Source organism: Dasypus novemcinctus, chromosome X, assembly GCF_030445035.2.
Source record: "Dasypus novemcinctus isolate mDasNov1 chromosome X, mDasNov1.1.hap2, whole genome shotgun sequence".
Classification (NCBI taxonomy): Eukaryota; Metazoa; Chordata; class Mammalia; order Cingulata; family Dasypodidae; genus Dasypus; species Dasypus novemcinctus.
Window position 1 is genome coordinate 33,234,959 of NC_080704.1, and position 26,003 is coordinate 33,260,961.

The following is a 26,003-nucleotide window of genomic DNA, read 5'->3' on the forward strand; positions in this document are numbered from 1 at the left end:
TGAGGTTATATATGTGCTTGGATTCCTGGAGATACAGAGAAAGAATGAAAATCTTTAGCATTAATTCTAAACTCTTTAGCCCTTTTAAAATACTATTTAAAATACCTTTCTCTGCATTTCAGTAACTATACCCCACTACCCAAATTTTATATTCTTCATGTAGGAATGTAGGACAAAAACATGGAGGCCAAGTATTGTATTCAAAAGAGATACTCTGCTTATAAGAGAAGTCAGAGAAGATGACATTGGAAACTATACATGTGAATTAAAATATGGCGGCTTTGTTGTGAGAAGAACTACTGAATTAACTGTTACAGGTAATTAACGCCTTCAAAATTTCATTTACGAATGATGAAACTACTATATTAAGTTTAATTTTGTGCTGCATATTTTGTTGTTGTTGTTGTTGTTTTTAATCTATTCAATTAAAGAAGTGCTTAACCAAATGCTAAGTGGATTCCCATAGGTGGAATCTCCTCCAGGCTTTTAAATCATCTTGTGTGGTAATGTCTTTGAAAGGTTAAAGAGAATATGCTTAGGGAATTATAGAAGTGTTAGCTTTTGAAAGTACTTGAAATAATGAGTTTACAATTTTCGGAAAATTATGCTTATGTTTTGTAGTGCTGTCATTCTTGGATGCATTTACTACAGTGTTGATATGGAACCTCTGTCTTCCTGTCTTTCTCCAAATTAGAAATATTACTTTTCTCCTTTATTCATTTATCACACTATGAATCTGACTCATATGTCCTCATGAGTTTCAAAATAACATAATTTCAAGGACAGTGACCCAACAATTATATGAGATGTGATGGATGATATTATTGCTGCCTCTGGGTGCTATGGCGGAAGGACACGAGAACCAGATTTTGACAACTGTCTAAAATCATGCATCCCCATTACACCGGTCACATGACTGTGGTTGAATCGCCGCCACCACCTTAAAAATATATTTCCTCATCTATAAAATGGGAATGATGACATTTATCAAGTTTATTTCATAGGGCTTAAATGAAGTGATATATATATATATATATATGAAATAAATTTTCAAAATACAAAATTATTCCATATGTACGTCATTTCTCTCATTTTTATATCACATGGAAATTTATATTCATGCAGTTTTTAACCAAAAAATTATTCCTTTAGAAAAGGGGGAAGAAACAAAGTCAACATTATGAGGTTAAAGACGTTCTTCTCATATTCTTATTGGAAGAGGATCTTCTCTGTGATTTATTTTCTCATAGAAAAGTATAAAAATGTTAGTTACTTTGACTTACAGAACCATATAATGTGTGTAAGGTCCTTTAAATCATTTTTGCTAAGTTTCCTTCTAAACTCAGTATTTTAAGTTAAAGAAATTTTCATTTGTGCATTGATCGACCTAATATAGTTTTCCTGTTTAGAAGAGTTTCAGGGAATTCATTTTGTGAAAAGTAATTATTCTGACGAAAAGAAATTAAGTTAGATAAAGGAGCTTTTTGGTAATGCCTTTGATAAATATTAGACCCAGTAAACAATTGATACTTGCAATTTATAGCACACTTGAATAGTAAACACACAATTATTTTTAACTTGTTGTTATAACCTAACTGCGGAAGGGCATGAGTTGATGCGGCCGTGAGACCAAAGAACACATCTGGCATTTAGTCAGGCATAAGCTTTATTGGGATTTATGGACAGGAGAGAATCTCTGAAGGTGGCAGTTGAGAGAATGAATGAAGTTAGTGCTCCACAAAGAGATGAGAAAATGAGGGATGATATATAAGGGGTTGCAGAACAAGGACATTCCATAGGGTGTAAGAACAAAGTTCCTGCTAGTGTCTCATGACAGTGCACACGGGGTTTGGTGATGTTTTCACTCTGCCGATAGGAAGGAAATTTATCAAGGACCCTTACTGCTTTGGGAAGATTATAGTTTATGATATCATCCATGCGTTCTCTCTCCTCTGGGGACGATGATTAACACTTAACTTATGCCTAGCTTACACGTGCTGATGACTTGGGGAGGGGACCTGGGTCCCCACACTCGTATTATGTACCTATGCAAAATATGTATAATTTGCAATTGTTTGGTTTGCAAATAGAAAATCAAAATTAATACTTTGTCCCTTTACCTCCCTATCATTTCTATGGGCTAGTAAAAAAAATGTATCTGTCTATACTTAGGTTTTCATTACCATAAACATTGAATTTTTCCTGTTCCTTATTTTTTTTTTGCTTCAACATATGCTGAAGCAACTTTTCCAAAGAGTAGGGACTGATATAGAAATATTTTAAAATGTAAAAGGAAAAAAGATCTGTTCTGAATAGCAAATAGGATGCACCTATTTTTTTTATTGTTTAGAATTAGTAGAACTAATCCTTGGCAAGAAATTTCCACCCTTTCTAAAATAATTTGTATTTTAAACCCTATCTGGTAAGAGGCAATTGGAAAACAATCCCATGGAACCTGGAAACTGGCCTCCAATGGCAAAATGATTTATATAAGACTATATTTCATAGAACCAAGATTAGAATTCTTTTCTCTTAAATGCTGCCAGGACTACTGTACTTTCCTAAACTTTATTTCTCTAAAATATCTTCTTTTCTTCATTGAAAAGTAAGGGATAATTATTGTCTATAACCAAAAAGAAGTTAGAGAAAGTTTTCATGAAAACTTTCATTCAAGTGATTATCATGAATACTTCTAACTTATATATTCTTGTCTCTGAGAAGGAATTTTGCAAATAAATTATAAAGCAACCTTTGACTTTTATGCAGTTTTTGGTGAATTGGGAGAAATGTTTGCCCTAGAATTAAAAATAGTATGTATTATAATGCATTTTAGGTATTAACATCAGATTTATTGGCAAGATGTATTTAAGCATAGCATTGCTTTAAAGGATATATTTTAACACATATATTTTGTCTGTGGCCAAATTCTAAGAATTCAAATTCTATCCTTCAGTAAAGGAACAAAGTCGTGCAGTTCTCTTGAGGATAGTGAATCCCTGTTTTAGATCTTATTTTTCTGCATATCATTATCATATTGCATTTATTGTCAATATTATGCAGAGTGTGATATCACTTAGTTTCAGTGAAAATGTCGTCACTGGTAAACAAACATTTCAAGTGTCTAGAATGTTTCTTGAAAAATAATAAAAGAAAGAATTCTGTGGGTAAAGAGAAAAGGAAATTTCTGGCTAAATGTGCAGGTAATCTTGTGACCTTTAATCAGAAGTGTTTCCTTCTGCTTCAGCTTCTGGGTGTCTTGGGTTTTCTTTTGATTAAGATACTTCATCTCATCTTTAGCCTCTTCCCTCTGCTGAAAGACTCAGCCACACTGATGTTTTCACTGTTCTAGCCAAAATATCCTCCCTCTGAGATGTACCCATGCTGCTCTTTCTGTGGATGGCTTTTTCTCCACATTCTCACAAGGTTGATTCTTAATTTTTTTCAAGGCACAGTTCAAGTATTTCCTCTTTCTTTGAGACACTTAGTGCTTCATGCCTCCATAACACTTTTATAGTTTATTTATTACAGCACTCTCCACCTTGCATTATCACTATTGATGACACTCCTGTCATTCCACTAGAATGTGAGCATCTTAGAATCAAAGGCAATTATTTTTTAAAAATAAACTTCTTACTTTAGAAGAGTTTCAGAGTACCTGAAAAATTGCACAGATAGCACAGAGAAATCTCATGGACCCCACAACCAGTTTTTTAACCTTAAACATTAATATGGCACATTTGTTACAATTAGTGAACTAATATGGATAGAGTTACTAACCAAAGTCCATAGTTTATCCAGATTCCTTCTATTTTTCTATGGTCCCATTCAGGATACCACATTACATTTAGTAGTCATGTTTCTTTAGGCTCCTCTTTGCTGTGACCATTTCTAAGACTTTTCTTGTTTTCAGTGACTTTGACAGTTTTGAGGATTACTAGTCAAGTATTTTATAGAACATCCCTCAAGTGGGATTTGTCTGATCATTTTCTAATGATTAGACTGGGGTTATGTGTTCATGGAAATAAGACCATAGAGGTAGTTTCCATTTTTATCAAGACATAACCATCCCAGGGTCCACAGGATGGAGGAATAGAGTATGGATTAGAGTGGACTTACTGATATTCTATTCTGGAACTATTGTGATTAGTAATGGAAGAAAATGTAGCATTGATGTGGAGAAAGTGACCATGGTAGCTGCTGAGGGTAGGGAGAGGGAAGAAGAGCTATGGTGTGGGGGCATTTTCAGGACTTGAAGTTGTCCTGGGTAGTATTACAGGGACAGTTGCTGGACATTGTATGTCCTGCCATGGCCCACTGGGTGGACTGGGGGAGAGTGTATACTACAATGTAGACCACTATCCATGTGGTGCCAGCAGTACTGCAAAATGTATTCACCTAATGCAATGAATGTGCCATGATGATGAAAGAGGTTGTTGATAAAGGAGGTGTGGGGTGAGGGGGGTGGGGGCTATATGGGGACCTCATATTTTTTAAACGTAACATTACAAAAATAAGACAAAAAAAGGCATATCATCTGGTCACCTGGCTGAATTAGTGTTTGCCTGGTTTCTCCACTGTGAAGTTATACTTTCCCCCCTTTTCTATACTGTACTCTTTGGAAAGAAGTCACATCGAGCAGCCAACACTTAAGGAATGTGACTTATGTGCTACCTCTTTGAAGGTAGAGTATCTATCTACATAAATTATTTGGCATTCTTCTGTATAGGATATTTGTCTATTCTCCCACATTTGTTTATCCAGTCATTTATTTATATCAGTATGGACTCATAGATATTTATTTTACGCTTTAGGTTATAATCCAATGCTAGCTTATTTATTTTGTTGCTCAAATTGTTCCTGCTTTGTCCATTGGGAGTTATTTCAGTTTGCTTCTGTGTCCCTTTGACATACTGTGATTGTTGTGAGTTTTTGTATTTGTTTTTAGCACTTGTTCTATAGTCACCTTGCATATTTTTGCTGCCCAGTCCCATGATCAGCTACTTTTCCAGGGGACCTTCATTCCTTTTATTGGAGAATGTTATTAGAAACTGAGATCTGGTCATTGGAAGCTCTCATTGTTACTGGGATATCCTTGCTTCTAGGCCCTCACAGTTGATTGAGCAAGGAAATATATGTGCATATACCAACCCATGTATATACATATATCTATAAATATTTTCATACATAACCAGCTCTACCTATATTAAGTTATCTTTAGTTCATACTAATTTTCAACACTAATCTGTTACTCTATGGATCATTCTAGTCTCTTCCCCTTGATGTCTGTAATCTTCCACTCCAACAGTGAGAAATCTGGCTCACCATCTGCTATGAATTTACTTAATTATTCTGTTCCAGTATGCATGTATAGCTATACCAGAACTGTTAACCTATATCCCCATATGAAACAACTTTATCAGTTAGAGTACAGTGAGTATGTACAGTTTATTTTGGCTGTATTCTTACAGACTCTTCTCATTTCCAAAATTACTTAGGTCAACACCTTCCCCTGCCCAATTCCTTCAGTGATGGTTTTTTACACATTTGTAATACAGTTAGATTGTTTGTCACATCCTGCATTCCATTCTGGGACCCCAATCTCCTAAATAATTTTTTATTTGCATATATAGTTTCACTCTGTGCTCTTTGGTTCTGTGGGCTTGACAAATATATAATGTCTTGTATGCACCATTGGAGTATCATATAGAATAATTCCACCACCCTAAAAAAATCCCCATGCTTCACCTAGTTCTCCCTCTCCCTGCCTCTTGAGCCAGTTTTGCCTTTTCCAGAATGTTATATTATTGAAATCATACAGTATTTAGCATTTTCAGAACTGACTTCTTTTGGGTAAATATGCAATTAAGATTCATTCTTATCTTTTTTATGGCTTGATAGGTCATTTATTTTTAACACTGAGTAATTTTCCATTGTATAGAATATTTACCCATTCATCTATTGAAGGATATCTTGGTTGCTTCCAGTTTGGAGATTTTTACATAAAGTATATAAACCTTACATATATGTGTGTGCAGATTTTTATGTAGGCATAAGTTTCCAAAACAGTTGAGTAAATATCTAGGATTGTGATTGCTCGATTGATGCTAGATGATAAAACTATTTTAAGCTTTGTAAGAAACTGCCATGCTGTTTTCCAAAGAGGTTGTACCATTTTTCAATCCTACCACCATAAATGAGCGATCCTGTTGCTCTGCATGCTCGTCAGTGTTTAGTATTGCCAGTTTGGGAGATTTTAGCCATTCTAATAGGTGTGTAGTGAACTCTCATTGCTGTTTCAATTGGCTATTTCCTAATGACAAATGATGCTGAGCATCATTTCATATACATATTTGCCAATTCAATATCTATATATATTTTTTGAGGTACCGGGGGCTGGGAATTGATCCTGGATCTTCTTTTGGGAAGCCAGCACTCAACTACTGAGCCACATCGGCTCCCCTGAGTTGTTTATTTTTTGTTTGTTTTGCTTGTTGTTGGTTTTTGGATTTTTAGAAGGCATGGGGAACCAAACCCAGAGCCTCCAAAGTGGGAAGCAGGCACTCAATCCCTTGAGCCACATGCGGTCCCCCAGTTGTATATCTTCTTTCTGCAGGTGTCTATTCAGATGTTTTGCCCCATTATTTAATTAAAGTTTTAGCTTTTTTATTGTTGAGTTTTACGAGTTCTTGGTATATTTTAGGTACAAATCCTTGTTCGGATATGTGTTTTGCAAATATTTTCTCCCAGTCTGTGCCTTGTCTTTTGACTCTCTTGAAAAAGTCTTTCACAGAACAAAAGTTAAGGTTTTAGTTTTAGAGCATTCTTCTTTCCTATAAGTGTAATTAATTCTATTAATTTCGCTCTAAACACTGCCTTTGCTGTATCCCACAAATTTTGATAAGTTTTATTTTCATTTTCCTTTGCTTTATAATATTTTTAATCTCTCTTGAGAATTCCTCTTCCACCTATGGATTATTTATAAGTATGATGCTTAAATTTCAAATATTTGGGGATTTTCCAGCTATTTTTCTGTTATTGATAATTAGTTTAATTCCACTGTGATCTGAAAATCCAGGTCTTGCTCTCCACTTTTCTTTTTTTTTTACTAGCAAGTATTACATCAAACTTTTTGTTTCCTACATGTATTTGCTGACTTGTATTGAGATTTAAGTTAAATAACATCAACTTCCCTATATTAATTATTAAGTCAAGGGCCTACCTGCAGTTGAACTTTTGAATCCAAATGTGGGGCTAAAATTATTCCTATTAAGCTGTTTCAGGTTGGTTTTAGCATTTCATCCTAGTCTATCAGGATCTGTTTTATTCTTGATTCTGTATCCCACCATAACTTCTCTTTCTAAAAAAAGCCAATAAATTCATCCTGGAAAATACTTCTGTTTTGAATGGAGTCATTGTTATAATGTTATATATGCAAAGACTATACGAAACTGTGTAAAATTGCAAATCTCTTTTCAATTTTTCAAGGATGTATTATTATCTCCCTTTAGGTACCTTTTTCTTTAACCCACTATCCAATCAAGAATCCAGCCCATAGGACTTCACTTTGTTCCTTTTTCATTTAGTAGTGAAATATAACAAACAAAATGTATAAAATAAAATGTTCAGCTACATAGCATGTTGTCAAATAATCCCCACCTAGGTGAAGAAACAGATTGGTGCAGGCACCAGAGCCCCTTGCTCCCCACCAGTGGTCACGACCATCATGACTTTTATGGTCTCAGTTTGCTTGTCTTCTCAAAGTTGTACTAGCTAATAGTGTATGCCTAAGCAATATGGCTAAATTTTGCCTGTTTTTTAAACTTGTAAGTGCAGCCCCACATGTGATATATTCTATTGTGTCTGGTTTCTTCAACTCAAATTACGTTTTAAATATTCATCCACATTATTCCACTTATCTGTAGTTTATTCATTATGTTTATACTAATAATGCTAAAGCATTTAATTTTACACATATTCCACAGTTGGGTTTTCATTGTTTTTTTCAGGTACTGGGGCCAGAGATTGAATCTGGGACCTCTCATGTGGGAAGCAGGGGCTCAACCGCTTGAGCCACATCTGCTTTCCATCCCACTGTTCTGTTTTTTTAAAATTAATTTTTATTTTTAAGGAGCTTTAGATTATGTAAATGTTACATTAAAAATATAGGGGATTCCCATATGCCCCACTCCCTCCCACTCTCACACTTTCCCACATCAACAACATCCCTCATTAGTGTGGTACATTTGTTACAATTGATGAACACATATTGAAGCATTGCTACTAACCATGGATTACAGTTTACTATATAGTTTGCACTCTGTCTCGCACAATTTTTTATGTTGTGACTAAATATACATTGGCCTGCAGTGAATACAATGTCATACAGGACAACTCCAATGTCCTGGAAATGCCCCCATATTGCATGTATTCTTCCCTCTCCCATCCCTCAGAACCCCTGTTGGTGACTGCTTTTATATCAATGATAAGAGTTCTTCCATTGCTAGAACAATAAGTCTATAGCAGAATAATTATAAGTCTACTTTAACCCATTGTTCATTCACTAATCTTGAGGATTTGGGGATGGTGATGCTCACTCTGCTTCTAATTGAGAGAGGGCTTAGATCCCATGGGGCAGATGGATGGAAATATCGTGCTTGCAGTTACAGACACTCTGTTCCTTGCATCCCATAGGATTTTTTTGTTTTTTTTTAAGATTTATTTCTCTCCCTTCTGCCCCCCTCCCCCCCCCCCCCCCCCCGGGTTGTCTGCTCTCTGTGTCCATTCGCTATGTGTTCTTCTGTGACCACTTCTATCCTTATCAGCGGCACCGGGAATCTGTGTTTCTTTTTGTTGCATTATCTTGTTGTGTCAGCTCTCCTTGTGTGCAGCACCATTCTTGGGCAGGCTGCACTTTCTTTAGCACTGGGCGACTCTCCTTACAGGGCGCACTCCTTGCGCGTGGGGCTCCCCTACGTGGGGGACACCCCTGAGTGGCATGGCACTCCTTGCGCGTATCAGCACTGCGCATGGGCCAGCTCCACATGGGTCAAGGAGGCCCGGGGTTTGAACTGTGGACCTCCCATATGGTAGGCAGATGCCCTATCCATTGGGGCAAGTCTACTTCCCCCATAGTTTTTTAATAGACATTGGACTTGTTTTGAATTTTTTGCTAATACACATTAACCATCATGTGTATATGTAGATGGATGGTAGGTAGGTAGGTAGGTAGGTAGGTAGATACATAGATAGATAGATAGATAGATAGATAGATAGATAGATAGATAGATAGATACATGCATGCATTGTTGTAGGACATTTACCTAGGTGTGGATTTGCTTGTTCCTAGCATATGTATATTTTCCAATTTACTAGATATTGTTAATTTTTTTCCAAAGTATTTGCACCAGTGTACCTTCTCACCAGTAGTGAATGAAAATTGCTGTTGTTTCATATCCTTGCCAACATTTGGAATTGTGTTTGTCTGTTTGATGGGTGCATTGTAGTATCACATTTCCCCAATTACCTATCCATATATTTATTGGCCACTTAGGTTTCTCTTTTGAGTTAATTGTTCAAGACTTGTACTTATTTTTTTTCTTATTGATTTTTTACAATCCTTTAAATATGCTGAAAATGATTCCTTTGTTGGCTGAACCCACATTTCTTTATTTTGTACACAAAATATCATGAAAGACTTTTTTAGTTAGTATTTGCTGTATCCTTTTCTAAATGAACAAAATCATCTATTCCATAACCTATTGTAGATTTCGTATTTAATTGACATCAATATCAAAAATCTGTACTTTCCTGGTGAATGCATGTAGCTCAGTGGTTGAATGTCTGTTTCCCATGTATGAGTTCCTGGGTTCATTTCCAGTACCTCCTAAAAAAGAAATCTATAGTTTCCAAAGTATCTTTCAATTAAGAAATTAGAGCTTTTTGATATTTCTGCTCTTTGAAATTTTTAATTTCAAGTAACAGAAACAATACTCCATTTGACATAAGCAAAATGAAGTTTACTGTTTCACATATTGAAATGACATCTTCAGGCATGGCCGGATCCAGGGTTTCAAATAATGTTATCAGGACTCAGTCTTTTCTTTCCTCCACTTGAGACCTATGCTATTCTCTAATTCCTCTCCAAAATTTCTACTTATACATTAGTGGCATTTAACAGCTCAAGAACCAAAACCAAGAAAGGACTTTTCTATTGATAACATAAGAAAAAATCCTTTCCATATCTCTCATTGTCTGATATCAGATCATTTGACCATGCCTAAATCAATCCCTGTGTCCAGAGGAATGGAATATTCTGTTTAGGCTCATTTTGGTCTTGTTCCTACCCCTACTATATGGATGGAAATAAATTTCTGGTTCCAGAAGAAAGTGAAAACATTCATGGGGACATAAATAGCACATACCAAATACATCTTCTATATTTTATGATTTTTTAAAGACTTTAAAATGTGATTTGATAATGGTAAACTTCTGTTATAGGTCACATAAAATTTTCTGTACTTCAATATTGCTAAGTAAATAAATGTGAAAGTATTCAGGTTTGTATTGATATAAATTGCCATATCCTAGGGTTTTTGCACTAAACTACAATTCACACCCACACTATAAGTTTAACCCTAACCATATACCAGATTATTTTCAATTACATGGGTTTAGGGATTAGGTCATACCCAGAGGTATTGCATAAGAGAGACCAAGTAATCCCAAAATAAATTAGACCAGCTTGGCTGTTCTTATAATATGAAGTATTCTGACGAAAGTAATATGGGCATGAGTTATGATACATAATTTTTGGATTTATTTTGTTTAAGAAAAAAAGAAATCGGGAAACGGACTTTGGCCCAGTGGTTAGGGCGTCCGTCTACCATATGGGAGGTCCGCGGTTCAAACCCCGGGCCTCCTTGACCCGTGTGGAGCTGGCCATGCGCAGTGCTGATGCGCGCAAGGAGTGCCGTGCCACGCAAGGGTGTCCCCCGCGTGGGGGAGCCCCACGCGCAAGGAGTGCGCCCGTGAGGAAAGCCGCCCAGCGTGAAAAGAAAGAGCAGCCTGCCCAGGAATGGCGCCGCCCACACTTCCCGTGCCGCTGACGACAACAGAAGCGGACAAAGAAACAAGACGCAGCAAACAGACACCAAGAACAGACAACCAGGGGAGGGGGGGAAATTAAATAAATAAATAAATCTTTAAAAAAAAAAAAAGAAAAAGAAAAAAAGAAATGTGTACTACATTGCTCCTTTTTTCCAGTAGGTTTTTTAATTGTATGATATTTACTTTTGTCAATTTAATGCTTATTTTCTCTTCTGGTCAAAACATTTTTCTATAATTGTAAGAAGTGTGTCTCAAAACATAATAACTATATTTACATCATAAACTTTGGAAACAAATTTCTCCAGTTGAAAGGCCATTTAGTTTCTCAAACTGGATCATAAAGTAATGAAATAATAGTAAGAGAATGGATTGTGAAAATATTATATGAGGAAAAAATGTTCCAATAATGTAAGAGTCAGCAAGAACAGTGTTCTGATCAGTAGGTAAGTGAGGAAAAGAAAAGTGACTTGAAGAAAGCAAAAAGAATGAGAGGATTGCTATAAAGACGTGATGGTTTTAATTGCATTTTTAAACCTGGTATAATATTTTTAACAGGATTAATGTAGCATTATATTTAAACTACTTTACAGTCAAACATACGCTGAATTTATGCTATTGAAAGGTGTATCTTCCTCCTATTTCTATCGATGAGGAAGCTGAGGCAGAGAAAAGTTAAGTGGCTTTATCAAGGTCACAGAGCTTCATGGTGGCAAATGTAGAAATAAAATTTAATTTCCTGAACTTCAGTCTGTGATTTACTCCACTGTATAATTAATAGCAGTACATTGTAGTTTTCGTATTAGCTCTGCTGATCACTATGAAAGATTTATCTTTGAAGTTTAACTGAAACACATTTTACTGAGACCTTTAATCCTTCTGCCACTGATGTAATTAAATGATGTATTTGTGGTCTAGCCTTGGGTTAGAGTGATTACTTGTAATTTTTCTCTTATTTTTTCAAAAATTGTTATCTTTTTTCTCTCCCTTTTAAAAAACTATTCGTGTTGATTTATATCATAGTTTCAAGTGTGCTTTGCTGACTATAACAAATAGGAATTGATGTGATGAACTTGATAGCAGGGTATATCTTTCCAGACTTTACTTTGTTTTTTTTTTTTGTTTTTTTTTTTTTTAATTTTTTTATTTTTTATTGACTTTGTAATAATATTACATTAAAAATATATATGTGAGGTCCCATTCAACCCCACCCCCCCACCCCCCCTCTCCCCCCCCCCCCCAACAACACTCGTTCCCATCATCATGACACATCCATTGGATTTGGTAAGTACATCTTTGGGCACCTCTGCACCTCATATACATTGGTTCACATCATGGCCCATACTCTCCTCTATTCCATCATGTAGGCCCTGTGAGGATTTACAATGTCCGGTGATTACCTCTGAAGCACCATCCAGGGCAGCTCCATGTCCCGAAGACGCCTCCACCTCTCATCTCTTCCTGCCTTTCCCCATACCCTTTGTCCATTATGTCCACTTTTCCCAATCCAATGCCACCTCTTCTATGTGGACACTGGATTGGTTGTGTCCATTGCACCTTTATGTCAAGAGGAGGCTCAGATTCCACCTGGATGCTGGATGCAATCCTCCCATTTTCAGTTGTAATCACTCTAGGCTCCATGGTGTGGTGGTTGTCCTTCTTCACCTCCATCTTAGCTGAGTGTGGTAAGTCCAATAAATCAGATTGTAGGTGCTGGAGTCTGTTGAGGCTCAGGATCTGGCTATCACATTGTCAGTCCAGAGATTCAAATCCCCTAAATATATCTTAAACCCCAACATTAACTGCACCTCCAGCACATTAGCATGAAAGTCTTATGAGGGGAGATCCCATCTGAGTCCAGATTCATCACACATAAACACCATTTCCAAAGAGGGGCCATCTGCCCTGGTAGTTAACCCCATCGGCCATGACCATAACTCCCATGGGTCTCTTTAGTCCTCAAAGGAACCAATATCTGGGGGTTGTATCTGCTTTATCTGTCTCTCTGACTCTGCTCAGTTGTGCATGAGGGCAAACCTTCTGCCAGCCTCCAGACTCTTTTTTAGAAACTCGTAGCCATATAAACTCATTTCTCCTTTCCATTTCCCCCTTACTTTAGGTCAAACAGCATTTTAAAGTCATGGTATTTTATGTAGACATGGATATTCTGCTGATCCGCATTGAACCTTCCGTATAAGGTCATTTTCCAGTTGCATCATCAGTTGGTAGTTGATAGTGGTCCCTCGTTGCCAGGGAGGCTCATCCCCGGGTGTCATGTCCCACGCTGGGGGGAAGGCATTGCATTTACATGCTGAGTTTGGCTTCGAGACTGGCCACATTTGAGTAACATGAAGGCTGACAGAAGGAAATTCCCAGGCACAAAGTTGCTCTAGGCCTTGTTATTATTTTGGGTTTATCAGCTCACAAGCATAGTCATTAGTATCAGGGGCTCACTGTTGAACCCTCACTCCCTCCCGGTCCCCACCACTGTACCTGGGAGACTGTCGCTGCTCCCCTAGGGACCACGACAGAGCACCACTGGCCGGGAACCCAGTACCCCCCCTACTGTGGTTTTTAATTGTTGCCACTATGAGTATATCCAAACATTACCATGCACCCTGGACATATGTTCTGTACAGCTCCCTGTCAGTCATATATCATCTGTCATTGGTATCCCATACCAGTATCCCTCCATTGCCATTGTTGAAACACTCTGTGATCCAGAACTCCCCGAAATTTGAAGCCCAATATAATGTCATGGTCCCTTACTAGGGAATGGCATATAGCGATGAGTTTAAAGGATAGATAAAGAACTTGGATAAAGTTAGATAAAGAACTTAGATAAAGAATGTTGACTTGAAAAAATTCCACATCCTATTTCCCCCCCCCCCCCCCCCCTAATTATTCAGCTTTTCTTCACAGGAGTCCTAGACCACAGCAATGTATATATATAATATACAGCACTCCCACACATCCACCAGAAAACCTTTTCCCTTCCACAGTGATACTCTTACGCCCTATTCATATCATATTTACTTAAAGTGATGTACAGAGTCTGAGACATTAGCTTTCTAACAAGGTGACATCTGTAATTACATTATGGTGCATACTTTAGGATACACAGTTCTTTACATTTTTAGTTATCCTATGTTTTACATTATGGTTTACATTATCAGTCTGTCATCTCCTATATGTTATGGTGTAATATTACATGTTTTATATCCATCCTTGTGTACTCTCAAGAAACTCCTCTCTTACCCCCCATTTACTTTGGTTCCACCCATTTAACGTCCATTTTCCCTTCCACCTTAGTGCCCTCAGTGATAGCCAACCTCCGTTTCCTGAGGAGCCACTTCCAGAGATAGATGGAATAGTGTTCAGGGCCTAACTTGCTCAACTGCCCCAATGCCCTGGGAGCCACCCTTTCTCTCGAGGGATACAGTTCCCTCTATTGGATGGCATTAGTCCTCCCCAGGATGTGGGTCCACCCCCACTCTCACTACTTGGGTTTCTACGCCATGGTGTCACCCACTCTGGCAGAATGAGCATTTAGACATTCCCCAGGAGCCCGTCCTGCATCAGACCCTCCCCTCCGAGCATTCTAAACAGGTAACCCTCTTTATTATATTTTGATATGATTTTCTCGGCATTTTACTCTCCACCAACACCTGACCCTCTCCTGGTTCGTATGCTACCCCTCCCTCCCCCCACTTTTGGGCAACGTTACCCACCTGTCCCTCCCCAGCCACCCTCAAACCCGCAAAGCCCCAAGCAAAGGCAACCCCTTGCCCCCCTTTTATCTTTTCTTTGTGTTCATACTTACCACCATCTCGTCTTAAATTCCACCCCTGCAGACATCGGCTCATATCCTTCCTCCACCCTCCGATTTCCTGCAAGCCTATCGTTCAGTCTCTTGCTATCTAGGGCAGCTTGTTTATTTCATATCATTGAGGTCATGTAGTATTTGTCCTTCAATGTCTGGGTTGCTTCACTCAACATGAGGTTCTCAAGATTCATCCATGTTATCACATGTGTTTGTAGTGTGTTTGTTCTTACAGCCGAGTAGTATTCCATTGTGTGTATATACCACATTTTATTGATCCACTCGTCTGTTGATGGGCATTTGGGTTGATTCCAACTTTTGGCAATAGTGAACAATGCTGCTATGAACATTGGTGTACATATATTGGTTTGTGTTCTTGTTTTCAGTTCTGCTGGGTATATTCCCAGCAGTGGTATTGCTGGGTCATATGGCAAATCTATGGCTAGTTTTTTGAGAAACCGCCATACTGTTCTCCAGAATGGTTGGATCCTTCTGCATTCCCACCAGCAGTGGATGAGTGTTCCCCTTCCTTCACATCCTCTCCAGCACTTGTATTCTTCTGTTTTTTTCATAGCTGCCAATCTTATGGGTGTAAGATGGTATCTCATTGTGGTTTTGATTTGCATTTCCCTGATAGCTAGAGATTTGGAACATTTTTTCATGTGCTTTCTTGCCATTTGTATTTCTTCTTCGGAGAAGTGTCTGTTTAAGTCTTTTTCCCATTTTTTAAATGGATTGTTTATCTTTTTATTTTCAAGATGTAGGAGTTCTTTATATATGCAAGTTATAAGTTTCTTATCAGATATATGATTGCCAAATATTTTCTCCCACTGTGTGGGCTCCCTTTTTACTTTCTTGACAAACTCCTTTGAGGTGCAGAAGGCTTTAATTTTGAGGAAGTCCCATTTATCTATTAGTTCTTTTGCTGCTCGTGCTTTTGGTGAGATATTCATAAATCCATTACCTATTACAAGGTCCTGTAGATGTTTCCCTACACTGCTTTCTAAGGTTTTTATGGTCTTGGCTTTTATATTTAGGTCTTTGATCCATCTTGAGTTGATCTTTGTATAAGGTGTGAGATGGTAATCCTCTTTCATTCTTCTACATATGGCTATCCAGTTCTCCAGACACCATTTGTTGAATAGGCCACTCTCTCCCAGTTGAGAGGGTTTGGTGGCTTTATCGAATATTATGTGGTTGTATATGTGAGGTTCTATATCAGAGCTTTCAATTCGATTCCATTGGTCTATATGTCTCTCCTTATGCCAATACCATGCTGTTTTCACCACCGTAGCTTTATAGTATGTTTTGAAGTCAGGTAGTGTGATTCCTCCAATTTCGTTTTTCTTTTTCAGTATGTCTTTGGCTATTCGGGGTCTCTTTCCTTTCCAAATAAATTTCATAGTTAGTTTTTCTAATTCCTTAAAGAAGGCTGCATTGATTTTTATTGGGATTGCATTGAATGTGTAGATCAATTTTGGTAGGATAGACATCTTAATAATGTTCAGTCTTCCTATCCATGAACAAGGAATAGTCTTCCATTTATTTAGGTCTTCTTTGATTTCCTTGAACAATCTTGTATAGTTCTCAGTGTATAAGTTCTTTACCTCTTTAGTTAAATTTATTCCTAAGTATTTGATTTTTTTATTTACTATTGTGAATGGTATTTGTTTCTTGATTTCCTCCTGATCTTGCTCATTATTGGTGTACAGAAATGCTACTGATTTTTGCGCATTGATCTTATAACCTGCGACTTTACTAAACTCATTTATGAGTTCTAGAATCTTCGTTGTAGATCTCTCAGGGTTTTCTATGTATAGGATCATGTCATCTGCAAATAATGAAATTTTGACTTCTTCCTTTCCAATTTGAATGCCTTTTATTTCTGGTTCTTGCCTCAGTGCTCGAGCAAGTACTTCTAAGACAATGTTAAATAGGAGCGGCGACAGTGGGCATCCTTGTCTTGTTCCTGAGTTTAGAGGGAAGGAGTCTAGGATTTCTCCATTGTAAACAATATTGGCTTTAGGTTTTTCATATATACTCTTTATCATGTTCAAAAAATTTCCTTGTATTCCAATCATTTGGAGTGTTTTTATCAAGAAAGGGTGCTGTATTTTGTCAAATGCTTTTTCTGCATCAATAGATATAATCATGTGATTTTTTTCCTTCAATCTGTTTATATGGTGTATTACGTTGATTGATTTTCTTATGTTGAACCATCCTTGCATACCTGGGATGAATCCCACTTGGTCGTGGTGTATAATTCGTTTAATGTGTTGTTGAATACGATTAGCAAGTATTTTGTTAAGTATTTTTGCGTCTAGGTTCATTAGAGAAATTGGTCTGTAATTTTCCTTTCTTGTGATGTCTTTGTTTGGCTTTGGTACTAGGGTAATGTTGGCATCATAGAAGGAGTTGGGTAATGTTCTTTCTGTTTCGATGGTTTGGAATAGTTTCAGCAGGATTGGTGTCAGTTCTTTCCGGAATGTTTTATAGAATTCACCTGTGAAGCCATCTGGCCCTGGGCTCTTCTTAGTTGGGAGATTTTTAATAACTGATTCTATCTCTCTGCTTGTGATTGGTTTGTTAAGATCATCAATTTCTTCTTTTGTCAATATGGGCTGTTTATGTGTTTCTAGGAATTTGTCCATTTCCTCTAGATTGTCATTTTTGTTGGAATATAGTTTTTCAAAATATCCTCTTATGATAGTCTTTATTTCTGTGGGGTCAGTGGTGATATCGCCTTTCTCATTTCTTATTTTGTGTATTTGCATCTTCTCTCTTTTTTTCTTTGTTAGTGTTGCTAAAGGTTTGTCAATTTTGTTAATCTTCTCAAAAAACCAGCTCTTGGTCTTGTTTATCTGTTCAAGTGCTTTCTTATTTTCTATTTCATTTAGTTCTGCTCTTATCTTTGTTATTTCCTTCCTTCTTCTTCCTGTTGGGTTACTTTGTTGTTGTTTTTCTAATTCCTTCAAATGTGCAGTTAGTTCTTCAATTTTTGCTCTTTCTTCTTTTTTGATATATGAATTTATGGCTATAAACTTCCCTCTCAGTACTGCTTTTGCTGCATCCCATAAATTTTGGTATGTTGTGTTATCATTATCATTTGTTTCAAGGTAGTCATTGATTTCTTTTGAGATTTCCTCTTTGACCCACTGTTTCTCTAAGAGTGTGTTGTTTAATTTCCAAATCGTGGTGTGAAATCTGGGCTTCTTTCCCTTGCAAATCTCCAGCTTGACTCCACTGTGGTCAGAGATAATGTTTTGTATGATTTCAATCTTTCTGAATTCGTTCAGCCTTTCTTTGTGGCCTAGCATATGATCTATCTTGGAGAATGATCCATGTGCACTTGAGAAAAATGTATATCCTGCTGTGTTTGGGTGTAGCGATCTATATATGTCTATTAGATCGAGCTCCTCTAATATACTATTCAGATGTTTTGTGTCTTTGGTGATTCTCTTTTGAGATGTTCTGTCCAGAATTGATAGTGGTGTATTAAAATCCCCCACTATAATTGTAGATGTATCTATTCTTTCACTTAGTTTTTCCAGCGTTTGCCTGACGTATTTAGAGGCACCCTTGTTAGGGGCATAGATATTTATGATTGTTCGATCTTCTTGACAGATTTTCCCTTTGACTAAAATGTAGTATCCTTCTTTGTCTCTCACAATTGTTTCACATTTAAAGTCTATTTTGTCTGATATTAATATAGCTACTCCTGCCTTTTTTTGGTTATTGTTAGCTTGTATGATTGTTTTCCAGCCTTTCACTTTCAATCTCCATGCGTCTCTGGGTCTAAGATGTGTCTCTTGTAGACAGCATATGGATGGGTCATATTTCCTTATCCAGTGTCCCAGTCTGAATCTTTTGATAGGTGAGTTTAATCCATTGACATTCAGTGTTATTACTATCAAGGAATTATTTGTGTTAGCCATATTTTGATTGGATTTGTGTTTGTCATATTTTGTTTGTATATTTTTTTTTGTCTTTTTTGTTGTTGTTGTTGGTCTTATACTCTCCTCCAACTTTGCCTTTCCTGTTTTTTCCTTTCTTCCTGCAGAACTCCCTTTAGAATTTCTTGAAGGGGAGGTTTCTTGTTGGTATACTCTTTCAGTTTCTGTTTGTCTGCGAATATTTTGAACTCTCCATCATGTTTGAATGCTAGTTTAGCTGGGTAGAGTATTCTTGGTTGGAAATTTTTTTCCTTTAGTACCTTGACTATATCATACCACTGTCTTCTTGCCTCCATGGTTTCAGAAGAGAAATCAGCACTTAATCTAATTGAGCTTCCCTTGTATGTGATGGTTTTCTTTTCTCTTGCTGCTTTTAGGATCTTCTCTTTGTCTTGAGCATTGGATAATTTGACAAGTATATGTCTTGGGGTGGGCCTGTTGGGGTTTATGACTTGTGGAGTGCGCTGTGCTTCTTGGATATGTACATCTGTCTCTTTCAGTAGATTTGGGAAGTTTTCAGTCATTATTTCCTGCAACACTCTTTCTGACCCCTTTCCCTTCTCTTCACCTTCTGGAATGCCTATAATACGTATGTTTGAGCGTTTTGCATTGTCATTCAGGTCCCTAAATCCTAATTGGATTTTTTCTATCTTCTTATTGACCCCTTCTACTATCTGTTTGATTTCTGATGTACTGTCTTCCACATCACTAATTCTCTGCTCTGTCTCTTCTAGTCTGCTGATATTTGCTGCAAGTGTATTTTTGATTTCTTGAACTGTGGTGTTCATTCCCATCATATCTGTTATGTTTTTGCGTATGTCTGCAATTTCCCCTCCAAGTGATGTCTTCATGTTGTTAACCTCTTTCATTACTGCATCAAATTTGTCAGTGATAAATGTTCTGAGATCTTTCATTGCTTGTGCCAAGTTTTGCTCCCCTTCGTGATTATTGGTTTGTTGATTGGATTCAGCCATGTTTTCCTGATTATTGGTTTGGTTCGTAGATTTTTGTTGCTTTCTGGTCATCTCTTTATTTTGACGAATTTAATCAGTTCCTTAGCTTCTTTGTCTGCTCTTGGAGGTTAATTAGTTGTTATTTTTGCACAGGTGTTATATCTTCTCTTTGTCACTTTTTTCTTCTTATTCTAGTTACTTGTTGTTGGTTAAGTTCACTTTAGAGGAAAGTATTAGTGTTGGGGAAAGGCAATTGTGTAAGCAAGGGAAAAGTGTAAAGTTGTATTGGTGATGTATGTTAATAAAGCAGGAATATGAGATCTGGAAGGATGGAGGTTAGATTCATGTAGATTGTATAGAGTTATAGCTGTAGGTAGAGTACCTTTTATGAAGTTGATGACTGAATTTGGGAGGAATATGGTATGAACTACACAGCTATTGTTTTCATGAGAGAGGGAAAAAGAAAAGAAAGGTAATAGTTTCAAGAGTGGATAATAGACAGAAAACAGAACAAAGGTATTAGAAATTAAGAGTTAGACACTTTGTGGATCAAAGAACGGGAGGTGGGGGGTGGAATATAGGAGAGACAGTAGATGATAGTGGATATCAAGATGCAGGGGAAGGGGGATAGTGTAGGTAGCCTAAATCAGTTCACACAGAAATGAGGCAGTGGAGGATGGGAAAACCCAGCAAATGTGAGGTGTTCCCTGTAGCACCTATTGTATACTTGAATTAAAGTAAAAATAAGTGGAAGATGAGGGACAAGAGGGAAAGAGAAAACCGAAAAAAAAAAAAAAAAACAAAAAAAAAAAAACAAACCAAGAAGGGAATCCTCTGCAGGTAGCTGGGATCTCCGTGTATATTTCACAGACGAATCCTCTCTGTTACCTTCCCTCCAAATCGATGTCCAGACACCTCCGGACCAGCAAAAATCCCGAAACAATCCGGTCCCAAAGAGTCTCCAACGCCGCCCAGCCGATTCCCTGCAGAAGACTCTAACAGGGATGTTCACTCAGCCGCCATCTTGCCCCCTCTCCAGACTTTACTTTGTATGCTTGGTGACATATCATAATTAATGTCCACCAGAAGCAGCATATATGTTATTTTTGAGGAAACGGAGCATATTTCACTCTTAGGTGTTTTTATAAGCAAAGATCTGTTTGTCGTATTTTTTATAGCTCAAGGATCATCCACATTAATTCAGATATTTGAATTAAAAGATAATAAAGCTATTCAATATACTTAAACTGAGTTTAATTAATTTGACTGTCTCATTCTGATTTTAGTGTCCAGTCCCTCAAGAATAATGATAACTCTCCTCAAACAGATGACATTAATTACCTATATTTATTGTTTAGTCTCTTGGTATAATGAATGGTTTCCACCAAAATATTTGAAGCAAACAAATATTTAATGTCAAGGTATAATAATAATTTTCAACAAAAACTATGAAGTTTTTCCTTGTAAGCAGAAAACTTACATTTTAGAACATTCCAATAGCAATGTTGGTATATGCCATTTCTGATCATTGAGATGACAAGCCATCATTTACTTGGATGTTTTACATTAATATAAACAATGATAGGCATTAGTAATTAGAATATTTAACACATACAGAGTCTTTACTATGTAAAGATCTGTTCTATGTTCTTATTCGTAATGACTCATTTAATCCATATAAGCTTAGTTTACTTACCCTTTAAAATTTTTCATGTGCTTAGTAAGTACCTGGCATTTGTCTAGGAGATTTCATAAACTGTACCTAAAAATAATCCATGTTTTTCATTGTCCTCTTCGCATAGTCCTTTAGATTTAAAAAAGAATGAAAATCCATTCCTGGAAATGTGGTGATTAGATAACCCCCTTCCCTTCCATGAAACACCTAGAAATGCTGGATAAAATGGAATAAACATTGGGACTTTTACATACCTAGCTGAGCTTGGAAGGAAAATATATATAGTTTTAGTTTCCCTAGCTGCTCAAGCAAATACTATGGAATGGGCTTGCTTAAACAACATGAATTTATTCACTCATGGTTTTGAGGCTAGGAAACAGTTCAAATCAAGGTGTCATCAAGTCTTCTTTCTGAAGATTGGCATTCTGGGGCTGGCTGCTCCACCAGTGATCCTTGGTCCTGGGCTCCTCTGTCACATGGCAATGCACATGGCTGCCTCTCCTGGCCTCTCCTTTCTCTTCTGGGTTCTATTGACCTTGAGCTCTTGCTTCCCATGGTTTTTCTGTATCTGTCAAAATTCATTCTGCTTAAAAAGGACTCCAGTTATAGAATTAAGACCCATCCTGATATGGCACGCCACTCCTTAACTGAAGTAACCTCATCAAGAAAGTCTACTTATAATGAGTTCACACCCATAGGAATCAATTAAGTTTAAGAAAAGTTTCACTTGGGTACATACAGCTCCCAACTACTCTCTGTGTGCGTGTGTGTGTGTATTAGGGGCCAAAAAGAAATCTCAAGTTATCTTGTTTCTGATCTCTTAAAGTTTGATTCTATAAGTGGTATAAATGAATGTATGTATTTCTCATCACTTCTTTTCTCCTAATAATCAGGGGGTAAAATTTCACAAAATAAATCTTTTGTAATAATTTTATTTGTTACTTTGCAAAGTAACAGATGTTTGTGGTTCACATTTTAAAAGTACGTTTGAAAATAGATGGCTGGTTATAACAGTTTGGGGTCTACTTTTTAAAATTATCATATCAAATATTTTTTTCAAAGAGCATCCTTTCCCTACTTCACATTAGCCTTTCCAGTTTGAAAGGCATTAATTTTTCCATAAAACTTATGAAGCTCAATCCATTATTCCAGCACTACATTTTAACTGCTTTTAGTTTTGACATCAGCAAAACTTACTAAGAACTCAGTGTTGCACCTATTTAAGTACAGAAGTCTAGTGCAGAAAACTTGGTAGGACAAGCTAAAGAAATCTCTATTGCCCAATATTCCCCATCTTCAGTACCATCAAATCTGAGATTGAAAATTCACTCTAGTGTAATGCATTCCAAACAAGAATAGTTGACTCCACATCTAAAAGAACTTTTAGGTGTAAAAGCTAATATGATAGGGTTTAGAACCTTGAAGCTAAAAGACAGAATTTCAACACTTATTTTATGGCAATTAAGTCTTTGAGCATCATGAATAAATGGCCATAAACAGGAAAGCTTTTAGAATCTTGTTCCTTGTAAACATTTTAATTGTATCTCTAAACCCTTTAAAATATGAATACTAAAACTTAGTATAAAATGTCAAAACTATAACCTGTATAAAAGTTTTTTGCTCTTGGAAGATACAAATTCCCTAATGGTTCAATAATGTAACTGAATGTTTTAGTGTGATGATATCTGTAATCTATGTCTACATGGATTTGACGATATTGTCTCCTCAATATAGTTTAAGTTCCTAATATATTTTTCAAAATGCACAATAATATATAGAATCAACAATTGAATCATTGCAGAAGTGGTATGATCCTGCTGCTGCTTCACTATGGAAGTTTTTGTTAATATACTGTCCTTTGACAGCTTAATGAATACAGGACTAAAGGGAAAAAAATGAAGCCCACAAGCTAATTTTCTATTAAACTCACTTTGTTTAATATTCGCAATGGAGTTCCAGGTGTTTCTTCTTCTCCTCCCCTTCCCCTCTCCCACTCTACCCTCTCCCTCCTCCTCCTCTTTCCCAGGCAGAAATTGAAAGTAACAGAGAGAACTTGGAAGGAAGTTTGGATAAAAGCACACTAATGATTAGACTTAGAAGAAAGGAAAGGTTAAAGGGACTGAGATTATTACTATTATTTGGATTTTTTAAAAGCTCTGGTGTGATATAATATGTTAAAAATTGGAAGGGTTCAGAATAATGGAAGGGCAACTAGCAGTGACTGTATTAAACCTACAATGGCCATTGGTTTCATCATAATTTCAAAAGGTTTTTCTTGATTATCTCCTGTGAACATGGTAGTCCGTCTACTTTCTCTAGATCTCATCTTCTATCCTGGTCAAATGAAGAAATTAAATTTATAGCTCTGTGATTGTAGCATTTGACAGTGGCTCCCTGACAAAAATCCTTGCTCAATACTAGAGTAGATTGCTGCTGCTGTCCTCTTTGCAGGCTTTTAAAATAAGCCATCTGAGGCAGGCTTAAGCATAGACAAGGTAGAGGAAGGTCGCTGAGCCTCTGGTTATTTTTCATTGCATTAAAATTCTTATTACTCATTTTCTTCATAGATATTCTATTTAAAAATAGGAAACAATTAAAATAAAAACAAATTAGTTTTTTATCTGACTAAAACAATTTTAACAATTACATAATGGGTTTTAAATAATGGATGTTATTTTCAAATAGTTTTAACTATTTGCAAGAGATTTTTAAAAAAATTTTATACTACATGCAAAGGTCCACAAACTGTATTCCAGGGTTTTCACCTGTTTTTTTTTTTTTCTGCAGTCGTGGAAGCTTTTTCTTGGTGATGTAACCAAGAAGTATTAATAAATCTTAACTTACAATTTAGGTGAGTATTGTATAATATGAATTTAGAAAATTGGGGGGAAAATTGCAAGGAAGTGGAATTGGTTTTGTTCATGACAAAATATATGCCATTTGCATCATAAGAGGATTTAATGTTTTCATTTCTTAAAAATGTTTCACCAAACTTTTAGTTATGATATTTGTATCTGTTGTTCCATCTGGAGGACCTAAAAAGTCCAATGAAGTGTAAGGGACAGTTCAACATAAATATGCAAATTAAAGACATTTTAAGAAGCTTATGTAAGTTGTAAAGGAGCATTTCCTCTATGCCTTAATTAGAAGGTCTTACTATATATTTCTTAATCATCTGCTCTGTTAAGCATTGGATTTCAATCCAGCATATCAAGAAAGACTTCCTGGACTATAAGTGGTATCATAGATTCTTTATGAATATCATAGACTTTGTCACATATGATAAAGTGCAATGTGTTTACCAGGAGGAAAAATACAAATTAATATTTAAAAGGTGTTATTTTCAAAACAGAAGTGGTATATGTAGTCACTGCTATTTTGTCCTGGTAGCAGCTAAAAAGTTTTTAAGCTTTTAATGGGCACTTAATGTTCCATTAGATAATTATGTTCTGTTTGTGTACTGCCATCATTTGAAGGACGCATTTGCTTTATTCACTCAAACTTGAAGCATGCTTTAAATATGAATATAAATGCTGTTATTTCTATCATGTCTTCAAAGTCTTTAATTTCTAAATTTCGTTTAAACATTTTGGTTTTCGATACATTAGCTATCACAAAGCACATGCTGAACTTTTTATTTTAAAAAATAATCTTTGTTCTGTCTAATTAAGGATGAAAGACATTGAAACATATGTCCTTTTTTAAAAAAGTAAAAATGCATTTTAAACCTTTTAAAGGAAAGTATCATTTCTGGATGTCATGAACATGTCCTGTTTCTGTGCATCAACTTTTGGGACTTCCTGAACTGAGATTTAACCTGAAAATGGAATGTTTCCAATTATACTGCTGGTATGGTGTTAATGAGCTAGTTAGTGATCTATAAGTCTTTTAGAATAATGAAGTCAATAACAGGTGGCACCATCAAACCTGAACAAAAGGGAGTGAAGTAGAAGAGATGTGAAAAATATCCATTAATAACAAAACACTATGGTATGGGGCAGCAAGTAGGTAGTAAGATATCCCTTATTCATTGGTTGGAGATGACCTCACTATGATTGCATTGAAATAAACATGCTGCACAAAAGCATGTAATTGTGATGATGTTTTCCATTTCAGGTGTATAATCAGATCATTTTGTTCATCTAATTTTTCTTCCAGTTAAAATAAACCAAATAGTGTTGAACTGCCTTTTCATGTGTTTTTTCTTTTAATGAAATTATTTGATAAATATTTAATAAGAAATAGAATTACACTCAGAGCAATAATTTTACATTCCCACAGCTACTTATAAATTTCTCATTGTAAAAATGAATGCGTTCTTTAGTTTTAAGATCTGCATTTACCATTTTGGTTGGTGTTAAGAAGTTATACTTACTTTCTGGACCAGTGCTAATCAAAGCATATTTCGGAAATGAAATAAAGTGGTTCTTCACCCAAGATAGTTTTGGAAGCTTTGTTCTGGATGGCAGACAACGAGCAGCTAAAATAAAGAAAAG

The 26,003-nt window shown here is 36.3% G+C and overlaps 1 protein-coding gene across 1 annotated transcript in view; it reads left to right on the forward strand.

Moving 5' to 3' along the window:
• The window catches only part of IL1RAPL1 (interleukin 1 receptor accessory protein like 1), a 1,419,608-nt gene that overhangs the window by 837,500 nt on the left and 556,105 nt on the right, over nucleotides 1-26,003 (forward strand). The window contains exon 5 of the mRNA XM_058291789.2: nucleotides 164-317. Within this exon, the coding sequence (XP_058147772.1) occupies nucleotides 164-317 (154 nt within the window). The remainder of the gene's footprint in view (nucleotides 1-163; nucleotides 318-26,003) is intronic.